Here is a 14,076-nt window from a genome sequence, read left to right on the forward strand (position 1 = left end):
CTGAGCTTCCTTAAAACTGTTGTTTGGAAGTCAGTATCTGATAGTTTACTTTTCTCTATTTCATTTAGTTCTCTTTCTGGGGATTGCTCCTGTCCCTTCGAGTGGGCGTATTTCTTTGTCTTCCCATTATTTGTGAGACTCTTCTCTTTTGCTTCTGCTTCTTAAATTAATCTGTGTTTATTTCCTGACTTTGTAGTGTGACCTTCTATGGTTGGAGACCGCTGTTTTACCTTTTTGGATCTGCCTCTGATGATATCAGACGTTGACCCTGTCTGACCTTAGACAGTCTGTTCGAGACTTCCAGTAATCTACTCTTGTGGCTGTCTCCTTCAGCTGTTAATCTATTCACTCTGCACTCAGCAGGCTGCCTTAGACAGCTCAGGGCGGGGCCGTTTCTCCTGGGGGCAGGGTTATTGGGTCCACTCACGCTGCAGCTGTATGGGAGAGGAGCCCAGACTGGGATCCTGCCAGCTACTCTCTCCGTTCTCTCCCCAGTGCTTCCGTCCCCAGTCTCTTCTCAAGTGTTGCTAGACATCGCCGTGCCCCCTTTAGGCAGGGATCTACTGTCTGTGCCTGCCACTCTTCACTCAGCAGGCAGCTTAGACAGCACAGGCCGGGGTGGAATCCCACTTGGGGGCAGTGCTATTGGATCCTTTGACGCTGGTGCCACTCAGGGGGAGTGGTCTCTGCCTGAGCAAGACGGCTGCTGCCACTTGGAGGATGAGTCAGCACCGAGAGCTCACCGGCTACTCTCTCAGTTCTCTCCCCAAAGCCTCCTCCCCCAGTGTCTCCTCAGGCATCTCTAGCCCACTCTGCCCCTAACCTTTGCCGGAGACCGTGGTAAGTGGCTGCAAATAAAAATTTATGCGTTGGCCCTTTAAGCAGTTCTTTGTGTCTTCAGCTGCCTGTCACTGGCAGAGAGCAACCCTGCCGCTTTTCGCAGTTGATTGTTTTCTGTGTACTTTTGGGCTCTGGTGCTGTGGGCTAGAGATCCCCACTTTTGGTTTAGACCCCGCTCTTCAGGGGGATCCAACTGACCATTTCAATATCCTTCTGAATATCCTATCTGCCACCTATGGGTGCCCCACCCACCTTCTCGAGTCTCTACTACACTCCTTACCAGTTAGATTACCCTAAAACTGATTCTTCTGTCTCCGAGGTTACAAGGCTCCTCTCTCATTATTGTTCAGTTGTTCATTCCAGGTGATTTCTCCACAATTTAGTTGTAATTCCAGGTTGGTCCTGGGAGGAGGTCAGTGTCACTTCCACTCACTCTTCTGCCATCTTGATTCTCTCCAAGAATAAGTATTGTTTAAAGATGACAATGGCAGGAACACACCAGGCTGCTTTGGGTCCAAGTTGAGCAAATATCATGGCACCAGGTGGGATATTGGTCAGCGGCCAGGAATTTTGTAAATTTCTTTCCCAGCCTTGATATAGTTATCTGATATAAGATTAACAGAGCTTGAGGAAGAAGCAAAGCATGCTTCAAGGAGTGTAATTTATTTCTAAGTCTGATTTCCCCTTGGGGAGGTATTATCAGGTCTTGCTTGCCTCTGCATTACCAGTGTTCCAGCCAAGGTTTACAGGTCCTCTTCCAGGCCCCAGCTTGTGCGGGGCTACAGTTCCTGATACCACTCAAAGCAGCCCCCTGGAGGAGAGAGTCTGTGTAAGTCCTAAGTCTATTGCAGACCCTTTAAGAGGGGATGCCTATGAATCCTGCAGTTTCTTCTGCCGTCCCAACCTCTACTATTTTTACGGCCAGAAGTTAAGGGGACTTATCTTCCTGGCACTGGATCCCTGGGCTGGGGTCCTTGTGTGGGTCTGGGATCCCTTACTCCTGAGATCTCCCTCCTGATTTTTGTCCACCACATGCGGGTGTGAGACTGCCTTTTCCATGTCTCTGCCTCTCCTTTCCTTCTACCTGTCTGAGTGAATGTGACTTCTTTAATTCCTTGATTATATTTCCATACAGCTTGATTTTATGACAATTCTGGGTGACAATTATTTTGTTGTTTAGTTGTAATTTTTGCTGCAGTTGTGCAAGGAGGAGAGCAGTGTTTACCTACGCCTCATTCTTGACCGGAAGTCTGCAAGTCTAATACTTTGAAAACAACACAAAGAAGCAGCCAAAAGGGGAAGACAGAGAAACAAGCTCCACATGATATAGCAGGAGAAATATTCAGGAAAAAGAACTAAATGAAATGGAGGCAAGCAATTTATCAGATATAAAGTTCAAAGTAATGGTTATAAGGATGCACAACAGCATGAAAAAGGACATAGAAATCATTTAAGAAACAGTTGGAAATGAAGAATGCAATATTTGAAATGAAGAATACACTAAAAGGAGTAAATAGTAGGTTAGATGAAGCAGAGGAATGATTCATCAATTTCGAAGACAAGGTAGAAAACACCAGCAAATCAGAACAGCAAAAAGAAAAAAGAATTTTAAAAGATGAGGGTAGTTTAAGGGACTTTGGGTCAACATGAAGCTTGACAACCTCCACATCATGGGTGTAGCAGAAAGAGAAGAGAGAGCAAATGATCGAGAATGTGTTTGAAGAAATAATGACTGAAAACTTTCCTGGGAAGAAAAAGACACACAAGTCTGGGAAGTGCGGATAGTCCCATAAAAGATGGACTCAAAAGAGGCCCCGCTATAAGACATATCATAATTAAAATGGCAAAGGTAAAGACAAAGAATCTTGAAAGCCACAAGAGAAAGACAGTTACCTACAAGGGAGCTCCATAAGACTGTCAGCTGATTTATCAACAAAAACATTTCATGCCAGAATAGACTGGCATGAAGTATTCAAAGTGATGAAAAGCAAGAACCTACAACCAAAACCACTTTACCCAGCAAGGCTATCATTTAAAATTGAAGAAGAAAAAAAGCTTTGCAGAAAAAAAGCTAAGAGTTTGTTGCCACTAAACTGGTATTATAATAAGTATAAAGGCCTGATTTAAGGAGAAGGAGAATGGGTAGGGGGGATATGGAGGAGGAAGAATAGAGTTAAAAGAATAAAATGGAAATAAATACATACCGATCAATAACATTTTAAATGTAAATGATGTAAATGCATTAATCAAAGGACAGAGGATAGCTGAATGGATAAGAAAACAGGCCCATGTATACGCTGTCTGCAAGAGACCCACATCTGAACAAAAGATACACACAGACTAAAATACAGGGATCAAAAAAGATAATTCATGCAAGCAGAAGTGAAAAAAACCTGGGGTAGCGATACTTACATCTGACGAAATAGGCTAAACAAGAGACAAACAAGGACACTACATAATGTGAAAGGGATTATCAATTCAACAAGAGGATATAAACATTTCTTATATTCCCTTATAAACATTTCTGCGCCCGGCATATGAGCACCTAAATATGTAAGGCAAATGCTGATGGATGCAAAAGGAAAGATTGTCAGTACTACAGTCGTAGTCGGAAATGTTAACACCCCATTGACATTATTGGATAGATCTTCCTGACAGAAAATCAACAAGGAAGTCATGGCCTTAAATGATACACTTCTTGATCAGATGGTATAATTGATATATTCAGAGCATTTGACCCCAAGCAACAGAATATACATTCTTTACAAGTTCACATGGAACATTTCCTAGTATAGATTACATATTAGGTACAAAACAATTCTCAGTAAACCATATCAAACATCTTCTCTACACAATATACATTCTCTACAAGTTCACATGGAACATTTCCTAGCATAGATTACATATTAGGTACAAAACAATTCTCAGTGAGTCATATCAAACATCTTCTCTAACCATCATGGTATGAAAAGAAATCATTCACACACACAAAACTGAAAAACTCACAAGGGAGGCTAAGTAACATGTTACTAAACAATGAATGAGTTAGCAATGAAGTCAATGAATGAATAAAAAGATAACATGAAAATGAGAACACAACAACCCAAAAATCTCTTGGACACAGCAAAAGCAGTTCTAAGAGAGAAATTCATAGATTTACAGGCATATCTCAAAAAATAAGGAAATCTCAAACAATCTAATTTTACACTTAAAGGAACTAGAAAAAAGAACAACTAACAAAGCCCATTGTGAGTAGAGGGAAGGAAATAGTAAAGATCAGACCAGAAATAAGTGAAATAGAGTCTAAAAAATATGAATTAAAAAATCAGTGAAACCAAGAGTGAGTTCTTTGAAAAGGTAAATGAGGTTGACAAACCTTTAACCATACTCATCAAGAAAAAAAAGAGGACCCCAATAAATAAAATCAGAAATAAAAGAGAATAACTGACACCACAGAAATAGAAGGGATTGTAAGAAAATATTATAAACAGTTATATACCAACAAATTAGACAATTGTGATGAAATGGATAAATGTATAGAAACAGAATTTTCCAATACTGAATCAGGAAGATTCATTCAGAGGATCTGAATAGACAGATCACAACTAGTGAAATTGAAGTAGAAATAAAAGAATTCCAAACGAACATCCAAAACCAAATGGCTTCACAGGTGAATTTTATCAGATATTCAAAGAGCTAACACCTATCTGTCTCAGACTATTCTAAAAAGTTCAAGAGGAGCAAAGACTCCCAGCCTAGGCCAGCATTATTCTAATTCCAAAACCAGCTAAAAGATGCTACATAGAAAGAAAATTATAGGCCAGTATTCCTGATGAACATAGATGCTGAAATCCTCAACAAAATGTTAGCAGACCAGGTCCAGCAATACATTTAAAAGATCAAGCGGTATTTATTTCAGAGACAAGTTTGGTACAATATTGGCAAATCAATAAATGTGATACACCATATAAACAAAATGAAGGATAAAAACCGCATGGTCATGTCCATAGATGCAGAAAAAGCTTTTGATAAAACTCAGCACCCACTTATGATAAAGAAACTGTGGGCAAAGTGGGAATAGATGGAACATACCTCAACATAATAAAGACTATATGACAAACCCACAGCCGACATCATACTCAATGGGCACAAGCATTTCCCTTAAGGTCAGGAAGAAGACAGGAGTGTCTGCTTTCACCACTCTTATTCAACATAATACTGCGAGTCCTAGCCACAGTGATTAGGCTAGAAATAGAAATAATTTCTAGAAGAAAGAAGAAATAAAAGGCATCCAAATTGGAAAGGAAGAAGTAAAACTCATTATTTGCAGATGACATGATACTGTATATGAACCCTAATGATTCCACCAAAAAACTACCAGAACTGATAAATGCAATCAGTAAAGTAATAGGATACAAAATAAATACCCAGAAATCAGCTACATTTTTATACACCAATAATCATCTATCAGAAAGGGAAACTAGAAATAATCCCATCCACAATTGCTTCAGAGGAATAAAAAACACCTCGGAGTAAAATTAACCAAGGATGTAAAACACCTATACTTGGAAAATGATGAGACACTGAAGAAAAAATTGAAGAAGGTATATATGTAGAAGAATGTACTGTGTTCATGATTGGAAGAATTAACATCATTAAAATGTCCATACTACCCAAAGCAATCTATAGATTCAACACAATTCCTATCAGGAAACCAATGGCATATTTCACTCAACAAGAACTAATATTCCAAAAATTTATATGGAATCACAAAAGATCATGAATAGCCACACCCATCTTGTGAAAGAAGAATAAAGTTGGAGGAATCATGATACCTAATATCATCTTATGCTGCAAGGCAGCTGTAATCAAAACAGCATGGTAATGGCATAAAAAGGGACATATAGGTCAGTGAAACAGAATAGAGAGCTACAAAATAAACCCATGCCTTTATAGTCAATGTTTGTCTAAGGAGGTGGAAACATACAGTTGGGGTACCATGAGAAAAGATCATAACATGATCAAGTGGTATTGAATAGACTATAAAGTGGTAATAGATAGTCTATTTAATAAACAGTGTTGGGAATATTGGACAGATATGTGCCAAAAAAGTGAAACTAGATCCCCCTCTTTCACCGTACATGAGAATAAACTCAAAATGGACTAAAGATTAAATTTTAGACTTGAAACCATAAAAATCCTAGAAGAAAACATAGGCAGTAAAATCTTGGATATTTCTTGTAGCATCATTTTTTTCTGACATATCCCCTGAGGCAAGGGAAACAAAAGAAAAAATTTAAAAATGGTACTACATCAAACTGAAAAGTTTTTGCACAGCAAGGAAAACCATCAACAAAATGAAAAGACAACTCACTGAATGAGAGAACATTTCACCAGAGTTACATCTGATAAAGGGTTAATACCCAAAATTTATAAAGAACTTGTACAGCTAAACACCAAAGAGCAAACAATCCAATTTAAAAACAGGCAAATGACCTGGGTAGACAATGTATATCCCAAAGAGGATATACAGATGGCCAATAGATATATGAAAAGATGCTCAGTGTCACCAGTCATCAAATAAATGCAAATTAAAACCACAAGACATTACCTCACACCTGTCAGAATGGCTGTCATCAATAAATCAGCCCTGGCCAGTGAGACTCAGTGGGAGCATTATCCTGTGAACCAAAAAGGTTGTGGGTTCAATCCCCTTGGTCGGGGTATGTATGGGTGGCAGCCGATTGATGTGTTTCTCACATTGATGTTTCTTTCTCTCTCCCCCTTCCTTTCTCTCTAAAAAAAGCAATGAAAAACTGTCATTGGGTGAGGATTTTAAAAAGAAAAATAAATGAACCAAAAAGTGTTGATGAGGATGTGGAGAAAAGGGAACCTTCGTGTGCTGTTGATAGGAATGCATACTGGTGCAGCCACTCTAGAAAACAGTATGGAGCTACCTCAGAAAATTAAAAATGGAACTACCTTATGACTCAGCATTTCCACTTTTAGGAATTTATTTGAAGAAGCCTGAAACATCAAGTCAGAAGATTATATGCACCCATGTGTTCAATTCAGTGTTATTTTCTATAGCCAAGATTTGGAAGCAGCCCGTTATCCATCAGTAGATGAGTGGATAAAAAAGCATCAGTACATTTAGCAATGAAATACTACTAGCCATTAAAAGAAGTAAATCTTACCCTTTGTGACAGCATTGATGGAGCTGGAGAGCACTATCCTAAGCCAGTCAGAGAGAGACAAGTACAATATGATTTCACTCATATGTAGAACCTAAAGAACAAAGTGAATGAGCAAGCAAAATAGTGACAGGCTGATAGATACAGAGCAGGCTGAAAGCTCTTGGGGACAAAGGAGTACTGTGTGGGAGTGAATGAAGGGATTGAGCAAAGAGGAAAATATTCATGGGCTTGAACACAACAGTGTGGTTGGTGATTGCCAGTTGGGCTGGTGAGGGGAGTGGGAGGATACAGCAGGGATAAATGGTGATGGACAGAGACTTGACTTGGGGTAGTGAACACAATACAGTATACAGAGTATGTGTTTTAGAATTGTACACCTTAAACCAGTATAATTTTGTTTATTAGTGTTACCCCAATAAATTTAATAAAAAGGAATTTAAAACTAGATATAAAGCAAATTATGAAAACAAATATACCCAAAATTTAATAGTAAAAAATAAAGTAGGTCATGTGAGCCCTCCCCAGTAACACAGAGAAGTAGGGTTACTGGGAATAGTTGGCCTGAGTTCTCTGTACAAACCAGCTCCACCTTGTCAAAGGTATTTTTTTAAGGTCACACTGACGTCAGATCCAAGGGTGCCATGTAAAGTACTCAATGTTCCCGAAAATACATAGCAGCCTTAAAGTTTGCAGCGGCAGAGTTTTTTATGCAGCAGGAAGTGCAGTTATTACCAGTGATGGAGTAGGAATAAATCTTGCACAGACTGCAGGAAATGCTTTCCTAAAGCATGGTTTAGGACTTCTAATTATTGTTAGAGATTGTTTGAGGTTGTTAGTATCTGCTACTTGGAAGATAGCATTACCTTTCAAAAAAATACTGGTAATGTTGTTGTAAACTGATATTAGGCATTTAAAATACAATGAATGGTTGATGAAATAATGAAAGGTGGCTCTAGACTACATCCTTTATAGTTATTTCCATTCTTCAAGTGAAGAGGGAATGCAATGTATATTGAGGGTACCATCTCCACAGATCATTGCTACCTCACAGCACATACAGCTAGTCCATTGAATGGGAGTGGGGCTGGCATAAATGGATTATTCAACTGTGTTTTGTTGCTGGAGGATGTTTCTGATAATTCTTTCTGAAAATATTAGGAAAATTAAAATTCATTGAATTTTTTAAAAATAAAAATTAAGTGGTTGTGAGTTACAGAAATAATATACACAAAACACTAACAATATCAAGCTTATAATAAGTGTTCATTTATTGTTTACTTCTTGCACTAATTTATTTTTTCTGTATCTTCTCTTTTTTTTCAAATGATGTCTTCTGAGAATTTGCCTGGTTTTGTAATTTGATTTTTTGCATCTTTCTATTTTTCTTATTTAAGGCCCTCATTTCCCAGTATTTTGACAAACTAGTCTAGCTTAATAACCTCTTCTTCTTCCATTCTGGAACAGCACATACTGTCTCATCATCTTTGATCTTATTCTTTTACTTCTCCTCTGCCTCTGATACTCCTTTTCCCTGCCTTCTGCCAAAATTCATTATGTAATTCTTGCCTTCTACTCCATTTTCTCATCTGATCCATCTCTTTAACCTCAGCGCTTGCTGTATCCCTGACATTTATTCCCCTTAAACCTTTTCTTTGTTGGATTTCTCTAACCTTTTGATGCTAACAACCTCACTCTCTTCACCAAATATGTCTTTCTACATCCCTGTTCTTTGGCTCTCCCTTTTTGCTTACTACCTCCGCCTTCCACCCTTGGTATTATGTTTAAAGGCATTTATATTCTTTCATCTGTTTATCCTAACTTAATGTAGATAATTCTCTTTTAACAGGTCTCTCCTACATACATCATCCTTTGACCTTTTAAAATTCATTCTGCGTACCATGGCCTCCAACATTTTCTTTAGTTCTTTTTTCAGTTGCACTCTATATTTAGTATATGTATAGAAAAAATTTCAAGTTCCAAATCTTGGGATTTGATTCCTCTTCCCTCCCCACCCTCACTCCACCAAGACACACACATTCTCTCTCTTTCTCTCTCTCCCCCACCCTCTCTCTCTCTCTCTCTCTCTCTCTTTTAGATAACCTACCCTTCCAATTTCATCCCCTGTTATATTTTTGCTTATTTCCTTGGCTTCAGCTCTTTTGATTTATTCCTTATCATCCATACACATCATGATCATTCACCCATGATACTTTTATATGTATTTCCACCTATCAGTGTCTTTCGTTATCCATATTTGAAAAGCTGGCTGTTTTTACCTTCTTTGTGAGGTTTCACTATTTCAAATTATAATGATCCTGTCCTTTCAGCAAAATTAAACAGCCTCTTAATATCTCCAGGGTCTAAAGCAGATGGCATGGAGTCACATGGGCTCCTATCTTTAAAACCAGTCTCTAGAGGCTTTGGCAGTGATTCAAGTGAGATAATGAGGGCCTCAACTAGCAGAGTGATATTAGGAGTGATGCTATAAATATAAGAAATATTTAGGAGGTGAAATTGACAAAGCTTATTGATTAGATGTTTGTGGAAGAGGAAGAAGCCAAAGAAAAAAATAATGACTGGCTAAATATTGTAACTACCAGTGATATTAAAAAGGTATGTCCATAGTGACTGACTTTGGGAGCCAATGAGACATTCAGGTGGAGATATACAACAGGCAGTTTTATATAACCAGGTGAAATTCAAGGGCAAGGTAAAGGACAATTATATAGATCTGCAGGTCATAGATTGAAGTGGGAGTTCTGTGCCTAATGATTTTTGTTTGTTTATTTTTTTCTTCCAGTCCTTCATTACAGTTTGAAGCTGCTTGGGCTTTAACTAATATAGCATCAGGAACTTCTGCCCAGACTCAGGCTGTTGTACAGTCAAGTAAGTAAATTAGCTTCCTTACTCACTGGTCTTCCCCCCTCCCACCAAATAAAAATAAGGAAGTAGAGTTGCATTGTAATTTTATGTTGTAACATTTTAAAACTGGTGAATTTAATAAGTTACTTTTGATGATTATCATCCTTCCCATAGGTATCTTTAATCTGTCATTAAATAATTTTAATTGTGGTTACTAAAATGTGAATAGAATTTTATCTTTTTAGGTAGAGACTATCTCCTAATAGCAGGTTTTAAAATTTCTGTTTCTGATACCTCAAAGGTACAGAGTAGCTTATGTATTTTAGCTTGTAACATATATATTTTTTAAAGTATGCCTACCTCAAGATGGGGTAACTGTTGTTAATGTGTTGATCATACTGACAAACGCTTTTTGAAAAAAATGTGGAATACTAAACTGACTTCAGGTAGTACTCAAGACGATATTAAGTAGTATATGATCTAGCAATAAGCTACATTGAATCAGGTAGTGAGGATAGTACTCTTTTTTAGTTTTCTTTTTTAGATACATTGATAATGTTTAGGAGATAGTTTCCAGTTAGATGTTAGTTGTAACAAAAAGGGGAGAGATTTAAACCTAGTACTTTTAATGGAGACTAGTAGGTGTAACTTAGTAGCAGTGTTTTGTTTTCACTTTTAATTTTTTGGTTACTTTCTGTTTGTCGTTAGTAATATGGGTCTTCTATCTCTAAAGGTGAAAAATAAAATTAGTTAAATTACAAATGTGAGTGAATTGAAACCCTCATACATTTCTGGCAAGAATATAAAATGGTGCAGCCTTTTTGGAAAAACAGATTATCTCAAAAAATAATTAATCATAGAGTTACCATATGGCACAGCAGTTCCACTACGAGATGGAACCAAGAGATAGGAAACATGTCCTCACAAAGACTTGTACACAGATGTTTGCAGCAGCATTACTGCAGCAATAGCCCCAAAATGGAAATAATCCCAATATCTATTTGATGATAGATAAACAAAATGTGGTACACAATTGAATACTATTTAGCAGTAAAAAAGAATGAAGTATAGATACATGCTATAACATGGATGGACCTTAAAAACTTTATGCTAGGTGAAAGAAGCCAAGCACACACAGAAAAACATATTATACAATTTTATCTATATGAAATGTTTAGCATTGGAAGATCTATGGAAAAAGAAAGCAGATAAAAGGTTGCCTGGAGCTGGGGAAGCAGGCAGCAGGGCTGCTGTGGGTATGGGATATCTTTTGAGGTGATGGAAATGTAAAATTAGATAGTGGTGATAGCTGTACAACTTTGTATAAATACTAAAAACCATTGAATTTTACACTTAGATAAACTGTATGTAAATGATATCTCCATAAAACTGTTAAAGGTGTGAGTCAACTTTAATTTAAATGTTAAATAAATAATACAAGTAGTACAGAGATACAGCAAAAACTCCTAGAGGTAATACATATACAACTGACCAAAATTTATGAAAAAGTGATCTGACTTATGCTTAGTTTTCTGTTGATACCTGGAATGAGTATTATACCAGTGTTTTAGGATTTGGATTAACATGAAAGTTATATAAAGAGTAAGAATTGTAATGATAAATTATTTTAAAATATAAGATAGGCCTGATTTAGGAATAATCAGTTCTTTAGTTAATCCCATATCAGCAATTTGGATTACACTGACTAAAGTATTATATTCTAAGATTATGCAGTTGGTGTAGGAGCTCTTTTTTTAAATGCATTATAGGCAAAAAATTTAATGCATTTTTTTAATGCATTATAGGAAAAATTACTGCTGCTTGCTTTTAGTTAATGACTTAAAAGCAACTTTTATTTACTGTGAATTAGGTCTGTTACTTGAACATTTCCAGGGGAAATACCAAAATTGATTATTTTAGGTTAAAAGCATTTGCCCCATTTGTTCCATCCAGTGGGCAACTATACAGTGACAGGTTCTATGTACTTTTACCAGATGATTTAGGCTTAAAAACCTATAAACTCTTCAATATTTTGCAGGCTAAATATCAGCTTTTTTTTTTTTTTTTTAAATAGATGCTGTGCCTCTTTTTCTGAGACTTCTCCATTCACCACATCAGAATGTTTGTGAACAAGCGGTATGGGCTTTGGGAAACATTATAGGTAAGTTGCATTTAGGTTTGAAAAGACTTCAATTAAGAATCTTAATTAACTTTTTTCCTACATTGGCATAGCCATTACACACTATGTTTCCTCTAATTTTAACATGGGTTGACTATCTCTTTACTTCATAAATACTCATTTAAAATGGTACCTCTTTGAAACAGGTATGCAATTTGCTGTCAAGATTGGTAGGTTAAATTTATGTCCCTCCCCCAAATCAAAGTCTGGAGAAACAGCAACCCTTGATGCCCTTGACTAATGGTGAGGAAACATAGAACATCAGTGTCCCAACATGAGCCATTGCATACATTTCAGACTTTCTCATCCTGAATGTAATTTTTTTTTTTAAATACAATTTTCATTTCTGTAGGTGATGGTCCTCAATGTAGAGATTATGTCATATCACTGGGAGTTGTCAAACCTCTTCTGTCCTTCATCAATCCCTCCATTCCCATCTCCTTCCTTCGGAACGTCACATGGGTCATTGTCAATCTCTGCAGGAATAAAGACCCCCCACCGCCTATGGAGACAGTTCAGGAGGTAAATGAAGATTGCAAAGGCCAGATGGTATATTTTCCCTATGTTTATGCTTAGATTTTCATGTACAGGGAATGCAATAATGCATATACTGATTGCATTGCAGGTATGAGATTTTTAAAGTAATGTGTCATTTAATTTTTGACTCCTGTTACAAAGTATCTTATGGCACCTGAAAGAATGTCAGTCCACCCTCTTATTTTTTTAATGACTATTTTCATAGAAATAAAATATTCAGACAGAAAAATGCAAAAGGAGAAAAAAAATCTTAAAGTTTTATTACTACATTGCATTGTTAGTTTAACACTAAAAGCTAAGGGATTGATCTAGATAAAACTAGTGTACTTATATGCAAATATTCTTAAGTGAATTTACATTAAGTCCAATTGAAATTTCTCTGATTACTGTCAAAATTAGTGTACTCATATGTGTCATACTTAGTATTAAATCTACAATTAAAACAAAGTAAAAACTTTTCTATTTACATCTAATTTATAAATGAATTTGAGTATTTTAAGTTTTTAAAACTACATAAACTTTAATCACTTGACTGTGTAAGAGAAATGTTGATTATGAATCTTCATAATTGGCATCTTTTGCTGGCTTCTGCTACCTTTGCCCTTATGGAGAGTATTTAGTGTGATTACCCTCCCAGATTTAAAGAAGAGGAAAAAAAAGATCTGGAAGGCCTGAATTCAACAAACTCAGTATTGTACTGGTTATAATTTTCTTAACTAAACCTAAGCTCAAAAACTTTAATTTGACTCAAGTTTATTAAATAAAATCTTTTACTTTATGCAGGTAAGTGAGAGGATGATGACAGTTTTATGAGTAACTTTTTAAAAATACCTACACTGTATATACTTGCATCTCCATACTTTTCACTTGACATTATATGTCATAAAAAAGGTTATTGAAAACAAATGTTTTTCATTTAAGGTACATTAATCTCTGCCAGATGTATTTGGATATATTAATTGGTCACCTGAAATATGATTTTGGTTTTCCAGATTGAATTGATCAAATTTCCATTTTCCTAATAGAGAGTCAAACAAATTTAATATTGTCTTTCTTACCCTGCAAATAGTATTTATTGCTTTTTGTATCAGTTATTCATTTTTACGAAGACATATTCATCAGCTTTAGTGTATTGTTTATCTTCTTTCCTCAGATTTTGCCAGCATTGTGTGTCCTCATATACCATACAGACATAAATGTAAGTAAAGCAGCTTAGATTTGGGATTTTGCTCTTGACGGAACAAGGAGGGTCATTTATTCTTTGGACTTTTAAAATAAATATCAGCATATATCTTATTAACTTGTCAGATTTCTACAGTGTGTAAATTGATCTTAGAAATAAGATTAAGGTTAAATGAAGTTTATAGATTAAATCATCTAGATGGCAAAATGCTAACTTTAAGAAAATATCACATGTGTAGTTTATTTATCTGTACCATTATTAGTAGTGTTTTAATATTT

The 14,076-nt window shown here is 36.3% G+C and overlaps 1 protein-coding gene across 2 annotated transcripts in view; it reads left to right on the forward strand.

Annotated features, from left to right (window-relative positions):
• KPNA3 (karyopherin subunit alpha 3) overlaps window positions 1-14,076 on the forward strand; it is a 113,832-nt gene that overhangs the window by 80,235 nt on the left and 19,521 nt on the right. For both annotated transcript variants that reach the window (XM_054586315.1, XM_054586317.1), the window contains 4 exons: window positions 9,838-9,923; window positions 11,974-12,060; window positions 12,431-12,600; window positions 13,769-13,813. In XM_054586315.1, the coding sequence (XP_054442290.1) occupies window positions 9,838-9,923; window positions 11,974-12,060; window positions 12,431-12,600; window positions 13,769-13,813 (388 nt within the window). The remainder of the gene's footprint in view (window positions 1-9,837; window positions 9,924-11,973; window positions 12,061-12,430; window positions 12,601-13,768; window positions 13,814-14,076) is intronic.

The sequence above is a fragment of the Pteronotus mesoamericanus genome, unplaced genomic scaffold (genome assembly GCF_021234165.1).
Source record: "Pteronotus mesoamericanus isolate MK-2021 breed Mesoamerican mustached bat unplaced genomic scaffold, CSHL_Meso_final contig_94, whole genome shotgun sequence".
In the NCBI taxonomy this organism is placed as follows: Eukaryota; Metazoa; Chordata; class Mammalia; order Chiroptera; family Mormoopidae; genus Pteronotus; species Pteronotus mesoamericanus.